This window comes from Felis catus, chromosome C1, assembly GCF_018350175.1.
Source record: "Felis catus isolate Fca126 chromosome C1, F.catus_Fca126_mat1.0, whole genome shotgun sequence".
In the NCBI taxonomy this organism is placed as follows: Eukaryota; Metazoa; Chordata; class Mammalia; order Carnivora; family Felidae; genus Felis; species Felis catus.
This window is the reverse complement of record NC_058375.1, coordinates 214472582-214499576: the sequence shown is the minus strand read 5'-3', so window position 1 is coordinate 214499576 and position 26995 is coordinate 214472582. Positions and strand designations below refer to the sequence as shown.

Genomic DNA, 26995 nt, shown 5'->3' with positions numbered 1-26995 from the left:
CTATAGTAAGACATACATGAATACGTAAACCCAGCCTTCTGCCACCTGAACAGTGCCACAGCAGGTCACGTTCCCCCGAACGGGTCTGCGGGCTCCTTCCCGTCAGCACAAGTGTCCCTGAGCCCCCACAGTCAGGCAGGTCTGCGCTGGGTGTCCTGACCAGGTCCAGGGGTGTCCGTGTGAGCTGCTCTTCATCCTGACTCCGGAAACCCTGGCTCGCGGGGCCCCGGGGCCCTCTGAGAGCCAGCGCAGAGCCTGGCCCTGGACTTAGGCTTTCTCTCCCCAGTTAGATGGCATTTCCAGTGATTTTTGGAACTGTGCTTACGTTTTGCCTATTTGAAGGGTGGGAGGAACTTAACTGGAGGAGGAATAAACAAGCACTAATCGGTTCTTGCAAGAAAGAAAAGCATGCCAGTCGCACCGATAGGGTAGAGGATCCAGTGGCCATTTTCCCTGGAGGCCACGGAGCCCGCAGCCCAAAGCGCAAAACTCGGCTTCTGGATGAGCTGGTCCAACCGTGCACGTTCAGACGTGAAGCCAAGGTGTGGCAGGAGGGGCTCCTCCACCCCCTGGGGCGCCCCGGGCGCTGCTGGCCCCCTGTGGGCCCCTGGGTGGGTCCCCCCTCCGCACTGACACCCACCTCCCGGGGGCAGCCCCACCCAGTGGGCTTGGGCACATGGTTGCCGAGAGACCTGTTGGCCTTTTTCCCCTGACCCCGTTGGGAAAGGGTGTCTTTTTACATATGTACTGACTTCCGTTTTACCGTGGAAAATTCCAATCATGCACAAGTAGACACGCCAGTGTAACGAGCCCACCCCTAGCCCAGCATCTAGGTTTGCCTGTGTCCCCACCCCACGCCTCCCCACCACCCACAGGATCCTTCTGAAGCAAATCCCTGTGGTCACCTCATCCGTGAACACATCGATATGTATGCAAAACATAAAGTCTCTTGCTGTCTCTTTAAAAAATAGCCCTAGTGCTGGTACGCACCTAAAAACACTGAACGTAGAATTCCTCGATGTGACCGAACATGCCGTCGGCGCAGGGATCGCGGCCCGTCGTGTTTGTTGGTTTGTCGGAGCCAGGCCCGGTGGTGGAGACGTGTCTGTCCTGAGTGTCGCCGTCCAGGCGCCCTTAACCCCAGCCACTGCCCCCCTGCAGGTTTCTCTTGGAGCTAGAGCGCCGGATGGAGGAGAACATCGTCATCTCGGACGTGTGCGACATCGTGTACCATTACGCGGCCAACCACTTCTCAGTCTACATCACCTACGTCAGCAACCAGACCTACCAGGAGAGGACCTACAAGCAGCTGCTGTGAGTGCGCCCGGCAGTGGGGCCGTGGCTCCTCCCATGGTGCCACTCCGCTCAGTCCTTGGGCCTCTGCTTTCCCGGGATGGTGCCCAAGCCTGGCACGTGCCGGGCGTTTCGGGGTCACTAGAGAAATGTCAACCCCGAGACAGTCAGCCGTGGCACCCACTGGGCCTGTGTCCAGAACGGCTGGGCTGAGTTCTGTGAGGTTTAGAGAAGAGGGTCTGAGGCCCAGAGGCCCCCTTGGGGCCCAAGAGGTCAGGAAAATGGTTTGAACCAGAGACAAAGGCCAGGATGGGGCAGGAGGAAGTCTTTGGTGGTGAGTTCATTACTAATCTGCCCAATTGTTTTTTTTTTAATTTTTTTTTTCTTTTTTTGAGAGAGAGAGGTCACGCGTTAGCAAGGGGCAGAGAGAATGGGAGACAAGTAGGGCACGAGCTCACCCGATGCGGGACTCGAACTCATGAACCGTGAGATCGTGACCTGAGCTGAAGTCAGATGCTGAACCGGCTGAGCCCCCCAGGCGTCCCTGATCTGCCCCCTTGTAAACTCGCCTGGGGTTTCCATTGATGAGATAACTTCTCAGTCAACTAGCCTCTTCTGAAGTGTCCACACTTCTGCGCCACGTGTCAGTGACCGTCACCAGTGATGTGTCCCTACCTGGACTCAGGAGCACGGAAGGTCTCTCTGAGAAGTAACATCCGAACGTTACGCTGCCCTGGGCCTTGCTGTCAAGCCTTGTGGCTAACTGTGGATGTTTTAAAACTTGAGCATTCGGGGGTTTGGAGGTTTTACATTTGGGGGTTGAAAATTGGGACTTGAGGGAATCAGGATGCCCGTTTTGAGGACAAACCTGTGGGAGACGAGCATACAGGGGAACAGGACGTAGGCGTTGCCGTGCTGAGGGTGTGCTGGTGTGCACCCCGTGTACCTGAGAAAGAGGCAGAGCGGCCCTGCAGGTCCCCGGAGCCCTTGTCGCCCCTCCCACCCCCCACCCCCCCGCTGAGCCACCTGCACACAGGCCATCTCTGCTGGCAGAAACAGCACAGCTTTCCTCTGGCAGCCGCCCCCAGCCCGCCGCTGTCCCCGTCACTACGTGGGTTCACCTCGCCACGGTTCCCTGCAGGGTAAACCACCAACTTGTGCGTCTGAGTCACAGACTTGGCCACACGAGGAATCCTTGCCTTCCCACACACAGCACACTTTGCTAAGTTTTCAGGGGCCAGGCATGTGAAGCCCCTGTTGTTATTTGACTTGTACACGAACAGTTTCTTTTCCGTGAAAAGGAAAGAAGGAAAGACATCAACACGTATCCTGTGCCCGTGGGCCGTCTGGCTCCTACGAGGCCCCCCCCACCCCATGCTCTTTTGATTCACGCCTCCTGCGAGCCGGAGACCGACTCTCGTGTCTGTGTCCCCAGCCAGGAGAAGGCGGCCTTTCGGGAGCTGATTGCGCAGCTGGAGCTGGACCCCAAGTGCAGGGGGCTGCCCTTGTCCTCCTTCCTCATCCTGCCTTTCCAGAGGATCACGCGCCTCAAGCTGTTGGTGCAGGTACCGGCCTCCCCGACCCAGGGACTGGACTTGCCCAGGCTTCTCCTGCTGCAGAGGGCTTCCTGTGGTCATCCCAGGTCCCTGCTAGCTTTCTGGGAAGTTCACTTGTTCCACAAATCCTCGTGAAGCTCCTACTGTGTGCTGAGCAGTGGGGACTCAGCCCCTGTTCCCCTGTCCCCACAATCTGGGGGAGAGACAGACAAGCCCGCACAACTGGGAAGTGGTCGCGGCTGGAAGGACGGTGAAATAGGGTGACATGATAGGGGGTGACTGCCTGGTCAGTGCCAGTTCAGGGGGTCAAGAAAGACAGACGAGTGGCATTTGAGCCGAGACTTGGCAGACAGGGAGGAGCCATTCAGGTGCCAAGGAACTGCTTGCACAAAGGCTCTGGGGCAGCCAAGTTCACAGCCAGGAAAGCCAGTGGTGAACTGAGGGAACTTGACGGGAGTGAGTGCAGAGATGGGGAGAGAGGCCAGTTGGGGCCCTAAGGGACCAGGTAAGACGCTGGGGTCATTCTTCAGCATGTCGGGAAGTCCCCTGATCTAACTGCCTCTGTGAGAGCACATGGGCTGCCTGTGCAGAGTGATGGGCAGGAGAGCAGGAGGGAAATGGGAGAAGGGCTTAGGAAGCCACTGGAGAAAGAAGCTTAGTCTGGGGGAGAAGTGGGGAGGGAAGAGGGGAGATGTTGGAGGGAAACCCGAATTGAGATGAATTGAGACACCTACTCGCTACTTTGGGTCAGAGGGAAGAGAGTGTGAACTTGAGCAGTGGGCGTGATGGCGCAGTCTTCCCCGAGGCGGGGAGCCGGTGGGAAGACAGCAGGACTCAGTGTGGACTAGCTGAGCTTGTGGTGACTGAGCAGTCAAATCTCCAAGTTCAGAGTTAGGGAGAAGTCTGAGCAGGGCCTGTGGGCATCGAGGTGGCATTTAGTGAAAGGAGACCGGCCAGGAAGGAGAGAAAGGGGTCCCCAGACCCGGCTGTGGGACACAGTGGCCAAGAAGGAACAGTGGTGAGGAAGGAAGACCAGGAGGGCTGCCTGGAGGGGGTGACACTTCCTGAAAGGGGGTCTCCAGCAGGGCAGAGACGCGCTGTGCCTGGCACATGCTCCTGGGCTGCTGGGAGTCCACCAGTCACACGGAGGGGATGGTGTGGATCCGGCCGTGGCTCTAGGGGCCCGGGCTGAGACGATGACCCAGGAGCCACAGTTAGGGGAGGTCAGAGGTCAGGCAGACAGCAGGCCAAAGACCTGGGGCAGCTGGCTAGCTCCACGGTGGCAGTAGTAAGGCGGGGAGGTCACAGCCTTCGGCAGGGGGAGGGGGACCAGGGCTCAAGGCCCAGGACCACAGAGATGGGGTGTCAGAGGAAGCGCCCCCCGCACCCCCAGGATGGCAGGAGAGAGCTCTGGCAGAGAAGGAGTGCGAGCCCAAGTCACAGGACACCAGTGAGTGGGGGGGCTACGTGTGAAATTTTTTTTTTTCACTTGGAAAAACCGAAACAGAAAAACAGAGAAATTTTTAAGAAATTTTATAGGAAATAAAAGAGATTTTGTAGGAAAAGAGCACGTGTGGATATATAAAACAATTAATTTTTGTACGATGAAAACCAACAACACTAAGATCGAGACCCATCTTGCTGTGGTCTCGAGGAAACAGAGGGGCCAGGGGACGGCCGGTGGAGCCATCAGGGAAGCCTTCCCAGGAAGCACGCTCAAGGCAGAGGGAAAGTAAGCAAGACGTTAACTCAAGAAAATCAAACAGTTGGAAGAGAGACGTTTTCATCAATAAGAACAGTTAACAAAGCCTCGGGGTTCTTGCGACTTGATCCCAGGGGAAAGGGTGGGGAAGGCCCCGGTGCCCAGCGTGAACCTAGGGCTCCCTCCCCGGTGCCCAGCGTGAGCCTAGGGCTCCCTCCCCGGTGCCCACCGTGAGCCTAGGGCTCCCGCGGGGACAGGGCCATCCCGAGCATGCCTTTCCCCCAGTGCTGGGTCCACCTCGCCAGCGTGGGGTCACCTGCTTTGCTGTGGTCTCCTGGTGAGCCCCACGGGATCTTGGGACGTAGCCTGGCCTCCATAGTTAATCCTCTCGGGAGACTGCCTTGGGGTCATCATTTTAGAGCCGGGCCCGGCTGTGGGTGGGGATGCCCGGTCCTGGGCCAGCCGTGGTCAGGATTCAGGATGCCCGGTCGTGGGCCCGGTCATAGGTTCTCCTGCCAGTCGGGCTCTTCGATGTGCTGCTGCTCATGGGGGCGGGGAGGGGAGGAAAGGCCACAGGTGGTCGTATTAATGCAGATTTTCCCGTGCTCAGAACATTCTGAAGAGGGTGGAAGAGAGATCTGAGCGTGAGTGCACTGCCTTGGACGCCCACAAAGAACTGGAGATGGTGAGCCCCGCTTTCTCTTTCTCTCTCCCAACAAACCGTTGTCCTTGTCTGGACACCCACCCGTCTGGCCCTGCTTCCTCCTATGTTGGTGGGTCTTTGGAAACTGCAAATTCATTTTACTATCAAAAGAAAGTCATTGAGGGGCACCTGGCTGGCTCGGGCAGGTAGAGCACCGGACTCTTGATCTCGGGGTCCTGAGTTCAAGCCCCACGCTTGTCCTTGCCTGTCTCCGGGGTCTTCCCTCCTGTGACAGGCGAGGAGGCTGGGTCTGGCTCTTCTTGTGCCCCGACACTGTCCTGTGCCTTCTCCCCCCCCCCCCCCGCCTCTCCCTCTCCCCACGCTGCTCCCCTCCCTCCTATCTCTGCCAGACGACTCACTGGCCCTGCCGAGTCCTGGGCTGTTCCTGCCCGAGAGGGAGGAGAGCACGTCCATTCCTCGTCCTCGGAGAAGCGGCTCCTCCTGGGGTGGCCAGCAGAGTCGGGGCTGTGCCGGAGGAGTGACACCCGATGTCCGTTCTCCTTCGCTCGGGTCACGCGGGTCCTCCCTTCCCTCTCCCGGCGCTGGCTCGTGTGCTCGGCTCCTGGTGTTGCTGGAGCTGCAGGCCAGCTCTTGGAAGCGGCACGGGGGCCACTCTGTCGTGCCGGCGACTGTAGTGGACAAGAGCCTAGCGTGTGGTCCTTTCCACTTCTTGTCCCGGAGGCAGCAGCTCAGTAAAAGGACTGGCCTCCATGGGCATCTGATGGCAGTTCTCAGCCACTTGGGGCCCCAAGGGCTCCATTTCACAGTGGTCTCCTCCCGGCCACTCCTTTTGTCCCTTACCAGTTGGCCACCTGGCAGGCTGGTCAGGGAGGGTCAGTGCCCCGGGCGGCATCTTTCAGGGCCCTCTGCCCTCCCCTGGAACTCCCGCACCGGATCGGGTCGGGGGTTCGTCCCAGCACCCACTGGGCCACCTAAGGTGAGTCCAGTGACCGCCTCAGCCCGTGAGGGGTCCCGCATGCCGGGAGCCAGGAGAGCGCTCTCTGTTTCTAAAGGTCTCTGCCACCATTTCCTTTCCCTTCTAACAAAAGCTGTACTTGCTTCTCGCGGTTTACCTTTTCTTTATAAAGGTGGATTTTTTTTCTAAAGTATAAAAATGATGTTCGATCCAAAAAACAAATTCAGCAAGTGCTCACGAGTACACAGAAGGTGGTAAGGTCACCAGGTGTCCCACATGCCCCAGGTGACATGTGGGTTCTTGCCCTTGCAAACAGACGCCTGCACACACAACTAATTTTTGCAGAACAGGGATTGTGGTTTCGAAGCTGGCTTTCTTGGCTCTCCGTTTTAGCGCATGTAAAGTTATTGCCATTTTTAATGATTTCGTGGTACAGGGTGAGGTGCATATAAATGTTAATCAGTCCCAGTCAGTGGACATTTAGGTTGACGACAGTTTTTCTCGTTTGAAACGACAGCGCAGGGAACGTTTTGGGCACATAGTGGGAGCGTGCTGGATGCCAGGCTCCATTCTAAACACCGGCGATCCATCGTGGAATACTGTTTCTGCAGACTGAGCCCCTGGAAATCCCAGGAAGTGTGGTTTTATTAGGCTTCTTGGTATCTGGGTGGCCTCCCAGGAAGGTGGGGGGAATCTGCACCCCCTCCCCCTGCCCCGTCCCACAGTGTGTGGCAGATCCTGTCTCCCCACACCCCGGCCAACCCGGAGGTGACCAGTCTAACTTCTCCAGTCTGGCGGGTGAGAATGGGCACCTTGCTGTTTTGTTTTCTTAGGTGACGTGACAGGTCAGGCATCATTCTATGTGCGCTCTGGAGTGTCCTTTCTAGCAGGGACAAGACGCTAACCCTCTCCCCCAGAACCGGGAGCTGTGGCCAGCCAGTCTCCGCTGCAGGCAGCGGCTGCTCACCCTCGGGGGCCTGAGCGGGCCAAAGGCAGTGGCGGGGGAGCGGCTGGCTGCAGGTGGCCTCACGTGTCCCCCGTCTTCTGCCAGGTGGTGAAAGCGTGCAACGAGGGCGTCAGGAAAATGAGCCGCACGGAGCAGATGATCAGCATTCAGAAGAAGATGGAGTTTAAGATCAAGGTGAACCCGTGCCCGTCCGTGTGTCCCCACCCAGCCGGGCTGGCCTGGTCGAACTCAGTGATGGGCCACCCTTGGGTCTCAGTTCGGTGTCGCCTTCATTGAGGTCTCTTGACACCCCTAGCCGGCCCCAAGAGCCCCCCGTGACCAGGCCGTCACATTGGCCTGCGCTTGCCTTCTGAGAGATGGTGTGCCAGGACCCTGGAGCCACCTGCTCTTGTCCGTGTGACCTGGAGCAGTTAGTTGACACGAAGCGCGTGACAGGGACCATTCCAAGGATTCTTAAACCGGGGGAACCTGAAAGTCTGACAGCAGTTACCAATCTGCCCCAACTTTACATAAAGCTTCAGGCCCCAAGGGTCCCAGGGGCCTGGGTTTCTGGTGACGTGGTCACATGAGCACACACTGAGGGTCCCTGAGGTCATGCCATGTTTAGGAGGTGAGCCCCAGGTGAGGACGCACACGTGGCCTTCTGGGCTCCTGCCGTATCTCCACCTGCTGGGCCGACCACCGCCAGGAACCCGTCCCCGAGCCATGCAGTGGGGACCTGCAGACCTGGCCTCCTTGCCCCAGGGGACCCAGTTCTCCTCTCCCCTGTGACCTTGGCTCCCCTTCTGATTCCGCATCACACGGGCTGAGCCTGGTAGGGAACGACGACCCTCACACAGGTACAGACACAAGTCCCCATAGACACAAGCACATATACACAGAAGCACACACAGACACATGCACAACAGACAAATGCACAGCTACACAGGCACAGATACACATACAGCCACATACGTGTCCATGGGAGCGTGCACCCTTGTGCACGTGCGCGCACACACACACACACACACACACACACATGCTGCCCTTCCTACATTTGCCCAGGACTGCTCCTTCCCCTCAACCCCCCATTGCAGCACCCCCAAGCTGTCCCTCGGGTTAGGACTCCACCGAGGCCCAGGGGGACCTCGGGGGAGTACAGGGCGGGGGGGGGGAGGGGGCACAGCTGTTCTGACGCCACCCCCCACCCACCCAGTCGGTGCCCATCATCTCCCACTCCCGCTGGCTGCTGAAGCAGGGCGAGCTGCGGCAGATGGCGGGGCCCAAGACATCCCGAACCCTGCGGACCAAGAAACTCTTCCGGGAAATTTACCTCTTCCTCTTCAACGACCTGCTGGTGATCTGCCGGCAGATTCCTGGGTAAGCAGTGAGGTTGCTGCCGCTGCGGAGCAGGAACAGCGGAGGATGAGGCTTAACTGGCCTGGGGGCCACGGTGGGGCGGTGGGAGGAGGAAGTCTCGGGGTGAGAGGGACCCGTGTTGACATCCGGGGCTTCCAGAATGAGGTGAGGCGTGGCCAAACGGTGGGGCCAGCAGGACTGGCAGGGTGGTTCCCTGGGACCCTGGGGCCTCCTGGGGGCCGGCACCCTCAACCCTGCCCCCCTCGGTCCCCAGAGACAAGTACCAAGTGTTTGACTCGGCCCCGAGAGGCCTCCTCCGCGTGGAGGAGCTGGAGGACCAGGGCCAGACGCTGGCCAACGTGTTCATCCTGCGGCTGCTGGAGAATGCGGACGACCGGGAGGCCACCTACATGCTGAAGGCGACCTCGCAGTGAGTGCCCAGCACCGCCGGCCCCGGCCCCAGCCCCGGCCCCACGGCACCTCCGTGCCTCCTTCCCTGGCGGACCAGGGCTCTGGTTCGGCACATGCTTCGTGGCCCCCTGGCCGCCCAGGCCCCAAGGGCAGGGCTTCTGTCGGGGGTGCGTGTGTGTGCCCTCTGGGGCCCGGACCCTGGAAGGGCCTTTTCTAATGAGACGTAGAAGCCTCGGGCCAGGCTGACCAGTGCACCACATCCCTGGACAGCACCGGGGCCATCTCATCACCCCGGCGCTTGTCCCCGCCAGAGCTCACAGGCCACCCCACCCATCTCCGTCCAGCTCCCACCATCCGGACGGGGACAACGACATGTCTGAGAGCTTGCGGTTTCCGGGGTGCCTTTGGGGGTGTCCGGGAGGGCTCTCCCTCACCAGCTGACATTCAGGTGTGTCGGGAGAGTCTACAGGACTCCCCCGTGCCTCTGCCCGGATTCTGCCCCCCCCCCCCCTCCCCGAGCTGTCCTGCTGTGGCCTCGTGGGATGCTTGGGCACCAAGCTCCCCGGGGGGAGGAAGGGCGGTCGCTCTGTGTTTCCGGCAGTCGTCCTCTGTGTCCCAGGAGTGAGATGAAGCGTTGGATGACCTCGCTGGCCCCCAACCGGAGAACCAAGTTTGTTTCCTTCACTTCTCGGCTGCTGGGTGAGTGCCCTCAGGGAGGAGGCTGCCTGCTGGGTGGGGCAGGCGAGGGCAGGTGAGGACGGATGAGCGCAGGTGAGGGGCAGGCATTCTCCACATTCCTGGTGGGGCAGTGCTTACCAGCCCCCAGAGGCCAGCTCAGCTTCCCCGGCCCAGAGGGCCTGTGTGTGAGCTGCGAGCTTAGTACCCTGATGGTGGCATCGGGCTGCCTGAGCTTTGCAAACATTTGTGTGCTTAGTGAAGAGATAAGTCGCTGAGTCTTAAGTGACAGGTACCACCAGGAAACGAAAGGAATCTGGGCCCAGAAGACAAATGCCAGTGTTCTTTTTGGGGTTGCCCGCTCTCTGAAAACCTTACAAAATATAAAAGGGTGCCCGTGCACCTGCCTCACAGCAGCTCCTAACCCTGCCTGTGCTCGCCGAGTCTGGGCCTCCCAAACTGCGGCCAGCACGTCAGGTCCAGGGAGTGCCTTCTCAAGTCCAAAATCAGACCCCCTCCCAGCCCGTCCAGCCCTTTACCCATATACTGTTTTTCTTCAGGGCCCCTGGCTATCTTAGTCACGTTTTCTCTGCAGCCAAACTCTCCTCTCCCTCAAACAGACCCTTTCCGGGTGCTCTGTTACAAGCAGGCCTGCCCTGCTGCCGACGGGGGGTGTCCGGGGTTTGCTGGGTCCCGAGCAGGGCGGGTGACGTGGTGACGAGGACGTGCCACCTCCCCGTCCTCCCCTCAGACTGCCCTCAGGTCCAGTGTGTGCACCCGTATGTGGCCCAGCAGCCAGACGAGCTGACCCTGGAGTTGGCCGACATCCTGAACATCCTGGAAAAGACGGAAGACGGTGAGGGCTGGGGGTCTGGGTGCATCTCCTACTCGTGCCGCCCCCACCCCCGGGACTCTGCACCAGCCTGAGGGATAAGGTGGGGGTGTCTACACCCCATGTGCAGAAGCAGATGTCATGAAGCCGGGGCTCAGAGACAGGCTGCCCAACAGAGTGATGGTGGCATTCCAGACACCAGGTGGTCAGCTTAGGTACCTCTCCCTTTGGGGGGCGTCCCTGGGGTCTCCTGGCCTCACATTGGGCAGCCGACCGTTGCTGAGGGCTCGGGAATGGGTTCCAAAGTCAATATATTTGGGACACCCCGTGGCACCCTAGGACCACGTTCCCCAGGAGGGGGTCAGGGCAGTGCTCTCCCAGCTTATGGGGAGACAGACCCAAACTCCCTGTCTCCGGCAGGGGTTCGTCGAGCAGGTGTCCTCTGGAGGGGCCAGCCGGACTCCCTGGCCGGGCTGGGGGCTCAGCCCTCAGCTCTCACCCCCACAAGAGCTGCTTACCCTCCCCGACCCCTCTCTACACAGGGTGGATCTTTGGCGAGCGTCTGCATGACCAGGAGAGAGGCTGGTTCCCCAGCTCCATGACTGAGGAGATCCTGAATCCCAAGATCCGGTCCCAGAACCTCAAAGAATGTTTCCGTGTCCACAAGATGGACGACCCTCAGCGCAGCCAGAATAAGGACCGCAGGAAGCTGGGCAGTCGAAATCGGCAATGACCCCCGGCCTCGGTCGCCAGCCTGGGGGAAGGACGTGGGCGGTCTGGAGCAGCGCCGCGGGGCAGGCAGCCCCCGACAGATGGTGGAGGGCTCTGGGGGACGGCAAGCGCCTCGCGCGGGAGTCACCCCCGCCCCTCCCCCTGCCACGTGCGTCTCGGCCCCCTTGCTTGCAAACGGGAGAAGGGGTGCCTACGTCCTTCCTCTGCTGCATTTGTAAACGAGAAAGTGTATTTTCAACAGTATTATGCCACCTGTCCCTCTTGTCTCTCAGAGGGGGCGGAGGTGCATCGGCGCCTCCCCAGGCGCTGGAGGAAGCCCCAGACCGGGAGTGTCCCTGGCCGAGGGCAGGGTGGAAGGACTGTCGTGACCGCCTGCACATGTCCTTCTCTCCCCTGGAAGCCATCGGAATCCTCCGTGCGTGCGTGCAGATGGCCCGCCCTTGCCTGAGCTTGCTGAGCAGCCCTTGGTCTCCAATTCAAAGGACCAAGAGACCAAATGCCTCTGTCCTCCCCTCCCCAAGCCTCCGCCAGCCTCTGGCTGCACGGCCAGGCCCTGCTTCACAGCAGGCCTACCAGAGCTCGGCCGAGGGCCCACGCCACCTCTGGCTCCCTGACAAGCTGGATGTAACTTGTGTCTTCTGGCCCCTTCAGGAGCCCAGGTGTTGTAAGGAATGAATTGGTCACTGCATCCTGTATCGGTTTCGGTTCCGAGAAAAGCAAATATCATTTTTGGCTGCATTAAAAGAAGCATCATGTATAAAATAAAGGAGGTGAAGGTCTACTCTTTATTGCCTTGCTGCACACGGGAATGAGGTGTTTGGTTCGGGGCAGGGAGAGAAGAACTCCTTTCAAGGCTAATGGAGGAGGCAGGTCCTGAAGAAAGGGGTTGAGATGGCCTCCAGGATAAGGAAAAGCAGCCAGGGTTAGGATCTCAGAATGGAAGGAGATTTGGGGCTCCACCAATGGAAGGATTCCAGAAACAGAAGAGGCAGTTTGAGGGAGTCGGGGACACCCTTCTGCCACAGTGGAAGCGAGAACTCGTGTTTGGAAAACCACGGTGGGACTGAGGCATCAGCGGGTGGTGGTCCCACAGGATGTCTAACGCCAGGCATGGGGCCGGGGCTTCATACCTCGGGCACTGCTTCCCACTTTCGGTGCTAGCAAGTTCCCCCAAAGGCTGCGGCTCCTCCCCCAGCCCAGGTAACCCTCACAGATACCCCAGCCCCACTCCTGGTTCTGTCCCGGAGTGTGGCGGGCCTGGAATCTGACCCTGCCCAGCCCTACCTGGGACCACGCTCTTTCTGCCGGGATGCACTCTGCTCCGTGCCGGAACAGGCCTTTCGTTAGAAGCCCGGGATTTGGGTCAAGTGGGACTTCTTAGCCTTTTTCCCACAGGCCACAGCATGGCTCTTGGCGTTCTTGAGACCTCAGACCCTTTGAGACTTGCATGGATTTCTGAGGATGCAGACGTGCGACACTCTGGCTCAACAGTGACGGACTGATGCTCGGGCCTCTGTTACACCCCCAGGGGGAAGACCCCCCACTCAAGGCCCCCAAGAGTGGGCAGAGGGGGAGAGGGGCCATTCCTGAGCCCTGTGCTGCTCTTGGGGGCGGGGACCTTGGGGCAAAGGGGAGGGAGTGACCCTTGGTTCTGGCCCTTGTCCAGTTTATCTTTTTGAAGCATGCTGATTCGGATCATCTGTACCGACTAGGGCTTTGGTTATGAGGTTGTGTGCGATGAAGTCATGTAAACCGCTGCATGAAAGCTGGTCGGTTTTACAACAGTCCTTTATAACAGAAGCAGAAACTTTTAACCCTTCGTGTGTTTTGAGCGAGTGCTCATCTGGAGTATCCAGGAGGGGGAGGACACTGGTCTTAGCTGGAGCAGGCGTGGTCTGGAGCTCAGGGAAGCCAGTGAAGCCAAAAGAGTTGCTACAAAGAGCAGAGAAAGAAGACGAACAGCTTCCTTCCACCGGCACCACGCACAGGCCGCCCAGGCCCTGGCTATCAAACCATCCCGGGTGCGCAGACGGCCCCTCCTCCGGGCCTCCAGTCTTCTCACTCCAAAGGGACGCAGTTCTGGCTTCTTCCCTGCTGTGCTCCGAGCAGCTCAGCCTCTATTTTAAATCTCCTTCTAAATTATAAAAGCTAGGTTTCCCAGGAAGCAGGGAAAACAAAAGACGCGACCAAGAACTGAGGGCCGGGGCCAAGCTGCTGGGAGGAGGGAGGCAGCCCGGGGCTGCGGTCGGTCTGGGAACCGGGTTGCTCCTGCGGCTCCCTGGGGCGGAGGGGTTCCTGGGGACGCTGGCGGGGCGGGTCTGGAGCTCCGCAGATGGGGCCCGGCTGGCCAGATCGGGCCCCAAAATAATCCAGCCTTGGGCTGGGAGCCCCGACGGCTCGGCCCCTCTCCTGCGCCCGCGGCCACGCTTGAGTCTGAGCGGGAGCGCAGGGGGCGGGCCCCGGGCACTTCTCGGGACAGGGGCTGGGACGGGGAGGGGGTGCGGGGACCGGGGCTGTGCTGGGGGGCGGGGGACCCCTACGCGAGCACTCGCGGTTCCTGCTGGCGGCCCCGCGCGCACGTGGTGCGAGTCGTCGCCCGCCCCGCTCGCCCCCACGCGGACGCGCGGACACACTCGAGACACCGGGGCGCCACCGAGGGTAGAGCCGAGTCGCGCCGCGGCGGGGGCGCGGCCCCTTTATTCGCTTCAGGAGGCGGAAAACTTTCTCAGCGCGACGACCACGAGCGCCAGCACCACGCAGGTGGCCAGCAGGGCGGCGATGACGATGGCCGCGATGGCGCCGGGCCCCAGCGAGCCTGCGGAGGACGGAGGGCGGCAGGTCAGCCCCGCGGCCCCCGCCGCGCCCGCGCCCCCGCCCCCGCCCGGCCCGCGCCTACCGCCACCCTGGTCCAGACGCTCCCGCGCCGTGCTGTCCTCGGGGCTCGGCGCGGCGGTGGGGGCCGGGGGCCCGGTGGCCTCGGGCTCCCGGGCGGGGCTGGTGCTCTCCACGGGGTCTTCTCCCGACGGCAGCTCGGCGGGCTCGTTCCACAGGGTGGGCGCGGGTTCCTGCGGGCCCTCGGCTGCAAGGCCAAGGACAGGCGCTGAGGCCCTGGGGCGCTGGGGCGCAGGCGGCGGGACCGACGGGGACGTGGCCCCGCGCGGTTAACCGGCCGCGGAGGTGGCGCTGTGTGCGGGACTGCGGGGTGGGCGCTGCACTGGCCCTCCCGGAGGGCTTATTGCGGCCGGGCTGCAGTGAAGACAGACCCGGAGGTGGAGGAGGGGAGTAAGGGCACCAACGGGTTGGCCGTGAGGAGCCTGAGCCCGCAGCAGGGGCACTTCACCTCTCCCAGCACAGACTGCGGTCCCTCATCTGAACTGCAGGGCCCTGTAGGCCTGGGTGAGATGACACTGGCGAGGGGCTCCCTTCCCCTGCGAGGCAGGCAGGGGTCCGCCTTCGTTCGGGAGAAGAGGCCGGGGAGATGAGGCAACTCTCCTTGCAGGAACCAGGGTCCCTGCCTCCCCAGAGCCCCACGAGGCTACTGTTGCAGGAGGTGGGGAGGGGAGGCAAACTCCACAGCCCAGGAGCAGACCTGCGCCCCCTCCTTTGTCCTCACCCGGGCAGAGCCGTGCAGCCCGCAGGCCATGGGGCCCGACGCCCACACACACCCCGTGTCCCAAGGCTGAAACCCCAAGGGGGCTCTAGATCTTGAGAAACTGTGATGCCAGCATATTGCTGCTTCCAGAGAGAACAGGGCCAGAGGGGTGCACAGGGGTGTCTGTGGTCAGGGTAAGGGAAGCCCCAAGAAAAGGGAGCTGCTCCCCTGTCCCCACACAAGCTGGGGCTCAGTCAGCACATCAATCCCTGTGCAGTGTTTTCTGCAGGAGCCTTTCTCTGCTCGTGGGGTGGGAGTTAGCAAGGTGTGGAGGACCTGGCAGGCCCAGGGAGCAGGGCAGGCTGAGACTCAGAGGCCTGGGTGCTAGCCCCAGCCCCATATCCCCACCTCCGCTATGCCAATTGTGCTCCCCTCCCCACCGAGGGTCCTGGTCTGAGGAGCCCCACGGCACTTCCCGAACCCTGGGCCCACATCCGTCCATCCCCAACAGGAGGCCCCAGCGCCCAGTTTAACAGTCAAGACCAGAATGGCCGGCAGTCTCCACGCCTTCCCACCCCAGCCCTGGGGTGGCTTTGGCAGGGTCAGGGCTCGCCAGCGCCTAATCTCGAGTGTGACCCAGGGATGCCCAGCCCCCACATCGTCCTTAGGGTAGTGCGGGCAGCACGGCACCACCTCGTGGACTCCAGCTGCTCCGTGGCCGGGAACGGTCGTATCCCTGCTTCAGAGCTGAGGAAACCCAGGCTCAGGCGGGCACTGCGCGGGGTGCTGCCGGGAGTGGGAAGCCCCCCGGAGGATGCAACAACAGGATGCAATTCCCAGGTGTAAGCCAGGGAGGTTGTGGAGTTAACGCAGCCCCAGCCACCCACCTGCAGGTCCCTGGGGCACCGTTTCCTCTACAGGCGTCACCCCTGAGAACTCCCTCTGGCACAGACGGGCCAGAGCCAAGCTGCTTACAGACTCGCCGGCTTCTAGAGGGGGGCTGCTCTGGGTCTTTCCTGCTAACAGTGCCCACCTGGGGCAAATCGCGAGGAGACGTCCGCCAAGCCCAAATTCAGGGCCAGTCTTAAATTAACTGTGCTTTCTAAAACATCCAGGTCAGGAAAGACAAAGAAAGGCTGAGGAACTGTTCCAAGTAAGAGACTAAGGATGTGAGAATGCAGCACGTATGCCTGGATAAGGGCACCCCGGGCTCCACTGGGGAAATGTGAATATGTAGCTTAGATAACAGTGCTGTATCGATGTCCGTGTCTTATCTTGGGTAACTGACCAGTTATGTGAGAAAATATCCTTGTTCTTAGAAGCATTTCGGGGCAGAAAGGCATGACATCTACAACTAACTCTAGACTGGTCAGCATTCAGATTGGGGGTGGGGGCGGGTTCAGACAGAGACAGGAAGAGCAACTATGGCAAAAGTGACTCTAAGCAGAGTGTACCAGAGCTCGCTGGATTATCCTTGCAAGTTTGCTGTCAACTTAAAATCTTTCCCCCTACTGTACAAGACTCCCCAAGACGCCCTGTCCCTGCAGCCTCTCCCAGGCCTGGGCTGGGTCAGTTCTGAGGCTCAGCCTGCAGACCGGGACCACTGTCCTATTCCCCAGGGGTTACCCCAGCCAGCATCCCTGTTCAGAAAACAGCCCTGGCAAGGGGCCCTCCTGGGGGCAGAAGGTCCCTGGCACCCAGTGTAGGGGAAGCTTCCCACCTGAAGGACCTGAGGCTGAACCGCAGTGCCCATGTCTGGGGGCCCCCCCGGCCTCCCACCAGCTGCAAAGACCACACTGTGCAGAGTGGGGAAGCAACCCTGCCGGGCGTCCTCTGTCACTGCCTGGGAGGGCAGGGGTCTGCAAGCCTCTTAGCTGCTATGGAAAGTGCCAGGCCCCCGGACATGCTTGCCTCAGGCTCCCGGGGGCTAGGCCAAAGAAAAATGCCCACCCCTTAGGCCCTGAAGTGTGGGGCTCACAGAATGCCTATCTTCCCAGATAAACAGACAAACCACTGGCCCTCACTTGCTCTCCATACACCGGTGACAGGGAAGCCACCACAGGGCTACTGGGGACCAGGCCCAGCCAACCTGGGTGGCATCTGGGGATTCAGCTGCCTGGAGTAGGCCCAGGTAAGCATCTACTTCTGCCCTCTGCCAGAGCTCAGAAGCCATCTCTGGAGGAGAGTGGGCCCTCAGAGCAGGGCAGTTGGGGACACACCCAGGCCTTCTCCCCTTCTGCTCCCAGTAACCCAGCCCTACTCTGTGGCTCCCCACAGAAGCCTGGATTCTCCTTGCCAGACACACTGGCCCAGGCCACCTCATCCCTGCTGCGTGTACCCTCCTCCAACCCCTCCTCCGACACTTAACCAGTCCCTGAAGCTTTAGGGGGTTTGGAACCCATGGGTTTCCAAATCAAGAGGGCTGGGTCCGTCACGTCACCCCGGGACCCCAGCAGGCTGACTCTGCTCCCCTCTCCCCGACTTCACTTCCCAGTCTGTGAAATGGGGGTTGGGCCATGCCTCTCGTGGCCTCCCCAAGTTGTAACTGTGCTGTCATCGCCATCACCAGCTGCCGCCTTGGCCCCCGGGGCCCTCCGGCCGGACACGGGCCGGGCAGATCTGTGTGCTGTCCATTTGCCGCAGCTGACCATCATGGGAGACCCCCAAAGGCTGGCCCAGGGCTCACCTGCACCCAAATATCCAGCATCCCAAAGGCCTGCCAGCTCCCTGCAAGCCCAGGGGGGTGGCCCAGCAGCATACACAGCCCAGAACTGCAACCTGGACTCGGCCACCAGCCTTCCGGCGAAGGAAGTACAGCTGCCAGGAAGGGGCCAAAGCATTTTCTTACGCACACCTGTCTCTGTATTTTCTCAACTTGCTGTAGTAAAAGGGAAAAACAACGTTTAAAGGCAATAACCCCCTTTGCCCCCAAATCTATGTTGGGGGAGCCATAAACAGAAGAAGTTGTCAGGGAGTTTGCCAGCAGGAGGCCCCGTCTGCAGACAAGCAAAGATGAGGGAAAGCAAGACGGGCAGAGGGCCCTGCGTGAACAAAGACATGAGCCCACGGGCACGGAAGGTGAGCCGAGAACCCCACGGGGGATCTGTGAGGACATCTAAGCTCCAAAGGCCAGAGTTAGCAACGTCCTGCAACTCTGACCAAGGAAACCAGGACAAGTAAGGGGCCTGGGGACACCGCCAAGGGCACCGCCTCCACCGCCCTGCCTTTCGGTAAATAGGTTTGCTTAACACTCACTCTGACCACTGGGCCCCGAGGCCAGGCACCCGTGCTCACAGACAGCCTTTGTGCCAGCCATGAAGGGCCTTTTCATCCCTGGCCTGGCCTCCCGCCTGCTCAACCTGGCCTGCTCCCCCTACCCAGTAGCGGCAGCCACAGGCAACCAACACGGAGGACGGAGGACGGCAGGCAGGGCCCGCAGCTCAGCCACGGGGCCACTCCTTCCCTGCCTGCCTGTCTGCCTGCCACAGGACCCCAGCCCACCGAGCAAAGGGCAGGGGGCCTGCTGGGCCCTATACACACCTGCTCAGAGCTTCTGGCCCAAAGTGGGGTAGCCGAGAGGCTCCCAAACATCCTCCCTCCCCAAACGGCAGGAAGAATGACAGCCGGCCAAAACCCCAAAGACTCCGGGGTGGAGCTGGCCTGCCTGTTCTCGGTAGGACACGTGGAGGGAGGTGAGGCCGGGTGAGGCCCCAGAGATGCCAAACACGTCCCCAAACATTCCTGTGGCAGTGGACAAAGCCCACCCACCCAGGCTGTGTATGCAGTCTGATCCAGGGCCTCTGGCCAGCATCCTGGGCTGGGAGAGCTGGCTACTCTGGAAACAAGAAACTGGACAGGAGCTCCCCAGACGGTCCCAGAGCCTGGGCAGGCAGGCGCCAGCACCTTCACCCCTACCCACTTTGACCACCAGGCAGGGCTGGGGTGGGGGGTGGGGGATCTGCAAGGACCAGTCCCAAGGACCAGAGGTTCTTCCTAGGACGTCTAGAGGGGCCTGCATGCCCACAGGCAATTTGCCATCACCCTCTTCTTCCTGGCGTGTGTGCCTGAGTGTGGCTGTCCCACCGGGCCTCACGTCCCCCAGTAACTCTCCCCAGGGCCATGCTTATGTGGCTGGCATCCAGCTGCCACTCCTATAGATCCACAGACATTCCCCCCAAAGTCGGTGCTGCAGAGAAGGTCTCCGGGGGTCTCTCCTCCCACTCATTCCTCTAGCCCCAGGACCACCCCCAACAAGGGCCCTGAAATATTTCTCCTGTGGCCCACCTCACAGCCAACAGAGAAAGACCATCCGTGAACTACCTGGGCTTTTTCTCTCTCAGGCTTTGAAGCTGGCCTGGGACAGCCCTTCCCAGCAGAGGGCCCTAGAGCCATGCCCAGGACCGGGCCTTGAGGTCCAGCCAGCCTGCCACCCTGAGCCTGGTGGGACCTTCCTTCTCACTGAATCCCACACCTAGCCGTTTTGACCTAAGTACAGAGCCCAAGTCCAGTGTCCTCATCATGGTTTTGCCAAGGAGTCTCAGGCTCTGTGCTCTTTCTGGAATTTTTCCCGGGCTGAGACTAGTACCTGGGTCTTCACTCTGAAAGGACATTTCAGAAAGCCAGCAGAGAAGGGCTTGCAGGGTTGAAACGTAAAACGGCAGGGCTCTGTGGTTTTCTGTCTAGGAGCCTGGGGCCTCTGGTCCCTCGGCTGCTTGCCCTGTGCCTAGTGCCCTTTCCTGACTGGAAGCCTTCAGATTTTAGCATGCTGGGGTACCCCCATGTCCCCCCAGGCAGCTAACGTCCCTGGCCCTGCTGCTTAAATTGCCCTCCTGCTTCGGGGGCCATCGTCCCCGCGGCTAACAACTCCCAGGACACCAACGCGGCTCCTGGCGGCCTGTCTCCCAGGAGCCTTCCAAAGAACCACCCCAAATGGCGGTTCCGCCTTCTGTGAGGGAAGGGCTTCTTCTGCCCGGTGGGCCGTGGAGAATCCGGCTCTAGGTGCTTCTTGGCCCTGGGTGGCTGGTGGCAGCAGAGTTGAGGGAGCACCCTTACCTGTGAGTACTGCAGGGGCCAGGACCCCGGACAGGAGCAGCAGCACCATGCGTAGGGCCAGACAGAATCCCATCCTGGCCCGTGAGCGAGGGCAGCTGGTGCAGTTGGAGAGCAGGATGCAGGAGGACGGAGCTAGTTAACTTCAGAGCGGCGGGAAAGAGGTATCAAAGGGCTGGGAAGGGTTTTCATCAATGCAAACTCTGTCCTCCTGGGACACCGTGCCCGCCCCCACACATTAGCGTGTACGCGCACGCGCGCGCGCACACACACACACACACACACACACACACACACACACAGCAAAGCTTACAGAACTGACTGCTTTCCTGAACTCCAGAGTAGCCCCACCCTCAGAGAGGGAAAGAAAGAGGAAATTGCTCTCTTTCCCTCTCTCCTCTCCCCCACCTTGCCCCCCTTTCTCTCTCTCTCTCTCTCTCTCATACACACACACACACACACACACACACACACACACACACACACACTCCTCAGCCACTGGAAGTAAGAGATTCTCAAACTTCAGTATGCAAAAAGACTCACCCAGGGAACTTGGAAAATGCAGATGCCTCCAGCACTCCGTATCAGAAGGTCACAGGTGGGCCCTGGGATCTGCATTTCAGTGCCTACGGCTCTGGCTCTGGACACGGAAGCCCAGGCAGTCTGCTCACCTTGGGGCGCTCAGTGCCTGGTGGGGAAGAGCACTCAAGAGAGCTTGTTAAAGAAGCACTTTTAAAACAGTCTCAATCCAAACCCTCAGCAGTTCGAGTCTCTTTCCAGAAAACCTCATGTCATTAAACACCTTGTGTTCCTTCTTGCTCTCTGTTCCCCCAGGTGCCTGAAGCTGGGAGTGCCACCTGTGTGCTCCAGACATGAGTGCCTAGCCTGGGGCTGGCACAGAACTTCAGCCCCACCGCCCACTGCCTCCCCAACAACTCCAGGGATATTAAAAAGTAGGTCCACTTTAAAGTGTCCAAACCAACCCTGACTCCACTGCCTCCCCAGTCCTGCTGTCAGTGGAACCCCAGCGTCCGGCCTTCCAGATGTCCTAGCCACAGAATTAAAAGTCATCAAAGGTTTCTCTCTCCCTTACTCCTGAGAAAGTATACCCAGCACCCCGTATCTCATACCCTTCATGCTTTCCACTCGCTCTTAAAAAAGCCACCCTAGGGGCGCCTGGGTGGCGCAGTCGGTTAAGCGTCCGACTTCAGCCAGGTCACGATCTCGCGGTCCGTGAGTTCGAGCCCCACGTCGGGCTCTGGGCTGATGGCTCAGAGCCTGGAGCCTGTTTCCGATTCTGTGTCTCCCTCTCTCTCTGCCCCTCCCCCATTCATGCTCTGTCTCTCTCTGTCCCAAAAATAAATAAACGTTGAAAAAAAAAAAAAAGCCACCCTAAATAAAGGCTTGCTTTGGCCCTGCTTACAGTGTTCCAGTCCATTGGCCTTGACTATGTTCCTCCAACACAGCAAACGTGGTCCTGCCTCAGGGCCTTTGCACTTGCTGTCCCCTCTCACAGGAAGTCCCTCCACTCATTATGTGGCTACCTCCTCATCGCCATTCAGGTCTCAGCTCTGGTCAGTCAACCTCCCATCTACCCATCACATCACTTAATTCCTTCTTAGCACTTACATTTACATGACACTCTCATTTCTTTTGCTTTTTTTTGTTGGTAATTTTTTAAGGAATAACATACATACTGTGAAATGCACAAATCTTAGGTTTACAGCTTGTGGAGCTTCTATTCATATATACACCAGTGGAAACACCATCCAAATCAATACAGAACATTTCGAGCACACCAGCAGGATCCTTCCTGCCTCTACCCCATCAATACCACCAAAGCACGATTCTGTCTTCTATCACCAAAGATGAGTTTTGTCTACTCTCGAACTTCAAATAAATGGGATATAAACTCTTATATCTGGCTTTTTTTGTTGAACATTCTGTGAGTTTCATCCATACATTGCTGCATGTAGCAGCAGCTCACTCGCTTTTATTGAATAGTGTTCAATTATCTAAATATGTCACAACTTTTTTCATTTTAAATGTTTATATTTGAGAGAGAGACAGAGCACGAGCAGGGGAGGGGCAGAGAGAGAGGGAGACACAGAATCCGAAACAGGCTCCAGGCTCCGAGCCGTCAGCACAGAGCCTGACGTGGGGCTCGAACTCCAAACTGCGAGATCATGACTCGAGCTGAAGTCGGACACCAAACTGACTAAGCCACCCAGGTGTCCCAATATGTCACAACTTTTAACCTTTCTTTTATCCATGTGGCCATTTAGGTGATTTCCAGGTCTGAACTTTCATGAATACAGCTCCTATGGATAGTCTTACACATGTCTTTTCATGAACGTATACTTGAACTTCTCTTGGTTGTAAATCTAACGATAGAATTGCCAGGTCAGAGGGTAGGTATAATGTTTACCTTCTGTAGATGTTTCTGACTAGGATTCCAAAGTGTTCGTTCCAATGGACCATATCCTTGTTCCACACTTTGCCACACCTGGTGGCGTTGCCAGCCTTTTTTTTTTTTTTTTAAATTTCTAGCCAAGCTGTAGGTATGTAGTGGTGTCTCATTGTGATTGCATTTCCATGACTGACACAGTTGAGCACCCTTTCATATTTATGGACCCAAGGAATATCCTCTTTTGTGAATGGTCTGCTCAATTTTCTTTGACCATTTATCAGGGTGGTCTATCTTTCTACATTTATTTTTGTTTTGTGTGTTGTGTATCAAGATAAAAATTCTTTGTCAGATATAGGTAATGGTGCCTTTAGATGAAGTGCTTATTGGCTGTCTATCCCTACCCTGTGACTGTAAATCCCAGGACAGCAGGGACTGTGTTTTGTTCCCCAATGCATTTCCAAAGCCTAGCGCCACCATGCCCAGCATGCAACAGGATCTCAGTATTTGGATTCAACCGGTTGGGATTTCTGGGATAGAGTTAACTTTGAGCATCTTCTCATTTGTTTATTCATTTGTTTGTGTTGCGGTTTTGCTCCCAGTCTCCTATCTTCAACTTTCTGTGCCCTGAAATGTAACGTAACAACATAAGTAGTCAGATCCCCAAATTACAGTCCGAGACTTCCTTACTAAGTGGACTTCCATTTAGCATCTACCAATGGGAGGCACTGCTATGAGATGCAAGCTGGGTGAGGAAAAATGATTCTTTCTGTTCAGGTTTTTTAAAAATGTTTATTATTTGGGGTAGGGGGATAGAGAGGGAGGGAGAGAGAGAATCCCAAGCAGGCTCTGTGCTGACAGCACAGAGTTTGATCCCACCACCCCAGGATCATGACCTGAGCCAAAATCAAGAATCAGACACTCAACCGACAGCCACCCAGGCACCCCTGTCCAGATTTCTAACAGCAACCCTGGCTATAGCAGCATTGGCTGTAAGAACATCAGGGACTAAGGGTCAGGTGGTGGGGGCTTCAAGGGCAGCCACATGAAGTTGGACGTACAGGCTCTGGGTCCTTGCCAGGTAGCTGAAATCCAGCCCCAGCAATGTGCTGTGGCCTCTGAGTAATGTCTCTCCAGCCCTGGCTGATGTCAGTTGCCTAGCTGCAGTTGTCTGTTTATAAGTAACCTTCCCTTCTCTCTTTTGCTCCTTCAGTCCTTTAGACATCCTTATAACATATCCCTGCATTAAATCTCTTCGGTTTGAAATACCTAGAGTGAACTCTGTTTCCAAGTCAGACACTGACCAGTACAAAGCTTTGTACCTGGAGTGGTCCTGAGAAACAGGCCCTCAAAGACGTGTTTCTGCATTTAGTTCACCACCATGTTGGAGCTTGAATTCAGGGAAGACCTCACTGCCAGTAGAAAATTAGATCTGGTAACATATGCCATGCCGTATGTTAAGATTTGTAGTTGTTTTGGGGCACCTGGGTGGCTCAGCCAGTTGAACGTCTGGCTTCGGCTCAGGTCATGATCTCACAGTTCCTGAGTTAGAGCCCCACACAGGGCTCGCTGCTGTCAGTGTGGAGCCCGCTTGGGATCTTCTGCCCACCTCTCTCTGCCCCTCCCCCGCACAAGCTCTCTCTCTCAAACACTAACAAAACAAAACAAGAAAGACAGTTGTTTTGCATGAAGTGCCTATTGAAGACAAGGCTCAAAAGACCAAGTTTAGATGCTACACTTGATGTTTATAATGGTGGTGATGATCAACAGGAGAGTGAAATGAATTGGCTACTTTTTATTGTATTGTGTACTCACAGAAAACAACAAGTTCAGGCCTTAACTTTGAAAGCCAAGTCATGATCAGAGAACTAGAGCACTTCTATGGCAGTCTTAAAAAAATATCTCAATTCGTGGAGATACAGGGCATAACTGGCTACAACTCAGGCCCCAAACTTCATGAGTTGCAGAATTACAATCTAGAATTCACAGCCATGCCAGTTCTCTTAGGTGAAACCTATGCACTGATTGAAAAGGAGTGAGACCTGGAGATTTGAAATGGGGATATTTGGGTAGACTCAAGCAAATCTGAGTCTCTTCCACTCACAAACCCTCAGGCCTCCCTTGCAGCAACAGCAGACTCCTTAGAGAAAATGGCTAATTCCAAATCTGGGAAAGGAAATGTAGGTGATGAGCCTAAAACATCTCATGCCAAAGAAAGTACTCAAAAAATGATGGGGATACAGCAAAGGGACCCAAAAGCCAACTTGGAAGGGCACCAAATGGACAATCTGCATGAAAAAATAGTATCAGATTATAATCTATAGTGTGTGCACATGCCGCGCACGCGTGTGTGTGTGTGTGTGTGTGTGTGCACGCAAAACTCTTCCTTTTGGCAGAGTGCTAATAAATATAAAAGTAAAGCTTGGGAAGTATTAATTGTTCATGTAAGAATCAATGGCTGCTAAAACTAGTGGATAAAAGTTTGAGAGGAAATGGGTATTTACAAAGTCTCAAAGTATCTCCCATTAAAAAAAAAAAAAAAGTCCAGGACGCCTGGGTGGCACAGTTGGTTGGGCATCTGACTTCAGCTCGGGTCACGAGCTCACGGTTCAGTTCGTGAGTTCAAGCCCCGCATCGGGCTCTGTGCTGGCAGCCCAGAGTCTGGAGCCTGCTTCAGATTCTGTGTCTCCCTCTCTCTCTGCTCCTCCCCCACCCCTCAAAAATAAACAAACATTAAAAAAAAAATCCTATGGTGGAGAAACCTCTCAGACACCACTTTAATCAAGTGATTAAAATTAAATCACCAGTAATGGCTGAAACCAACATCATGGTACTCATGATAGGATACATCGAGGACGTAACATCAACTTCTGTATTATTCCTAATTGCACAATCTCAATCAAATCCTGAGAAAACACCAGACAAACCCAAACTGAGGACATTCTACAAAATAATTGTACTGCACCTTTAAGATGTGTCAAGATATGAAAGACAGACAGAGGAACCGTCACTCAAGAACATGACCACTAAACACAAAAGTGATCATGGATGGCATCCTGTACCTTTTTATTTTTTCTTTATAAAAGATATTAGCAGAACAATTGGAAAATATGATCTGGATATTAATAATATATCATTTATCTCCTAATTTTAATTAGACTGTGGTTACAAAAGAAAATGTCCTGAGGTGCCTGGGTGGCTCAGTTGGTTAAGCACTTGACTCTTGATTTAGGCTCAGGTCATAATCTCATGGGTTCATGAGATCAAGCCCCGCATCAGGCTCTGCACTGACTGTGCAGGGCCTGCTTAGGATTCTTTCTCTCCCTCTGTCTCTGCCCCTCTGCTCATGTACATGCTCTAAAACTAAATAAGTAAACTTTAAAAAAAAATATTTAAAAAGAAAAAAAAGTGTCGTTGTTTCAAGGAAGCATGCCCTGAAACGGGTAAGAGGTAAAGGGACATAACGCCTGCAGTTTACTTCCAAATGGTTCGTAAAATAATAGTTACTGACAGTCATTATTGACTACAGTTAACAAGAAAAACTGGTAAAGGAGATGTGATGTTAACAGTTGAGAGTGAAAGTCATGTTGGAGTTCTTTCTACTGGTCTTGCAAGTTTATAAATCTGAAATTATTCAAAATAAAGTCCCCCTCCTCCCCCCCAAAGTCACTATTTATCAATGACAAATGCAATAATAGGACCTAGACAATGACCACTGAGGAATGTTAAAACCGCTACGTGAATGGTCGATATAATGGGTCAACTTGGCAGCAGTGGAACCAACTGAATTTCAACATGAGAGAAATGGAAAACCAGACACTGCTACCAGCCTATGTGACTGATAAGATGCCACCAATGTACATCCTGTCAACAACTCAGTATTCTTGGCGGAGGGGGCGGATCTGAACGTAGTCAAGTCTCTCGATTGGACTCCTAATTTACAGGAAATATGACAGATGAACAGATTGACACTACAAAGAGGCTCCTTACTGAATCCAAAATATGAGATGTTCTATGGATAAATGATCCAGTTTCTTTAACTTCTTTTTTTAATGAATATAGGATATTTTTTTCATTTTTTTCATTTCATTTATTCCAGTAAGTAGTCAGTAATCAAGATGTTCTTCTTTTTTTTTTTAATTTTTTTTAACGTTTATTTATTTTTGAGACAGACAGAGCATGAACGGGGGAGGGTCAGAGAGAGAGGGAGACACAGAATCTGAAACAGGCTCCAGGCTCTGAGCTGTCGGCACAGAGCCCAACGTGGGGCTTGAACTCACGGACCGCGAGATCGTGACCTGAGCCGAAGTCGGACGCTTGACCAACTGGGCCACCCAGGCGCCCCAGTAATCAAGACATTCTTAAGTTTAAGATTAGTTCACAGTGCAAACCCCAAAACATAGATAAAAACAGCAGTTTTTATTCTGATTACAAGTACAACATTCTCTATAGATAATTTGAAAAATAAAAATCAACTGAAATCCTATCATCTCAAGATAACCTTTATTGGTTTCCTTTCCTGTTTTTTATTTTATACAATTCCTTTTAACTTATGTAATTATATCATGTGTATATTTAAAATTGCTTATATATCTATCTATTTTAACTTAAAATTGCCAATGACTATTCTCCTGAAAAAAATAATTCAAGGAGTTAAAATGTGTATTATATTGAATACATAGTATCTTTTCCTGCTTTCTCATTTAATATTATATTGTCATCATTTAGGCAAATATTAAAATATTTTAATTTTTTTACATTTTATTTATTTAGTTTACATCCAAATTAGTTAGTATATAGTACATCAATGAGTTCGGGAGTA

The 26995-nt window shown here is 56.2% G+C and overlaps 2 protein-coding genes across 3 annotated transcripts in view; one reads left to right on the top strand and one right to left on the bottom strand.

The window, feature by feature from the left end:
• The window catches only part of NGEF (neuronal guanine nucleotide exchange factor), a 37269-nt gene extending 25363 nt beyond the window's left edge, over positions 1-11906 (top strand). Inside the window, exons 5-13 of one of the 2 annotated variants that reach the window (XM_045034632.1) lie at positions 1162-1314; positions 2729-2858; positions 5162-5236; positions 7222-7311; positions 8333-8496; positions 8750-8905; positions 9488-9585; positions 10313-10417; positions 10936-11906. In XM_045034632.1, the coding sequence (XP_044890567.1) occupies positions 1162-1314; positions 2729-2858; positions 5162-5236; positions 7222-7311; positions 8333-8496; positions 8750-8905; positions 9488-9585; positions 10313-10417; positions 10936-11126 (1162 nt within the window). In that variant the 3' untranslated portion in view covers positions 11127-11906. The remainder of the gene's footprint in view (positions 1-1161; positions 1315-2728; positions 2859-5161; positions 5237-7221; positions 7312-8332; positions 8497-8749; positions 8906-9487; positions 9586-10312; positions 10418-10935) is intronic. The other variant, XM_023259813.2, reaches the window with a different exon arrangement.
• Positions 11907-13779: 1873 nt separating this feature from the next.
• Positions 13780-21019, bottom strand: SNORC (secondary ossification center associated regulator of chondrocyte maturation). Its single transcript, XM_023259817.2, has 4 exons — positions 20310-21019; positions 19770-19941; positions 14022-14204; positions 13780-13940 (listed from the first exon to the last, which is right to left on the bottom strand). The coding sequence occupies exons 2-4, from the start codon at positions 19840-19842 to the stop codon at positions 13831-13833; spliced, it is 366 nt and encodes a 121-aa protein (XP_023115585.1). The 5' UTR covers positions 19843-19941; positions 20310-21019; the 3' UTR covers positions 13780-13830.
• Between the last annotated feature and the right edge of the window lie 5976 nt (positions 21020-26995).

Excerpts from the sequence above, each read along its gene's own strand:
- SNORC (XM_023259817.2), bottom strand. The coding sequence starts at position 19,842 with ATGGGATTCTGTCTGGCCCTACGCATGGTGCTGCTGCTCCTGTCCGGG. Across the intron at positions 14,205-19,769 it reads GGCCCCTGCAGTACTCACAG|CCGAGGGCCCGCAGGAACCC; the intron begins GTAAGGGTGCTC and ends TTGGCCTTGCAG. Across the intron at positions 13,941-14,021 it reads GCGTCTGGACCAGGGTGGCG|GCTCGCTGGGGCCCGGCGCC; the intron begins GTAGGCGCGGGC and ends CGTCCTCCGCAG.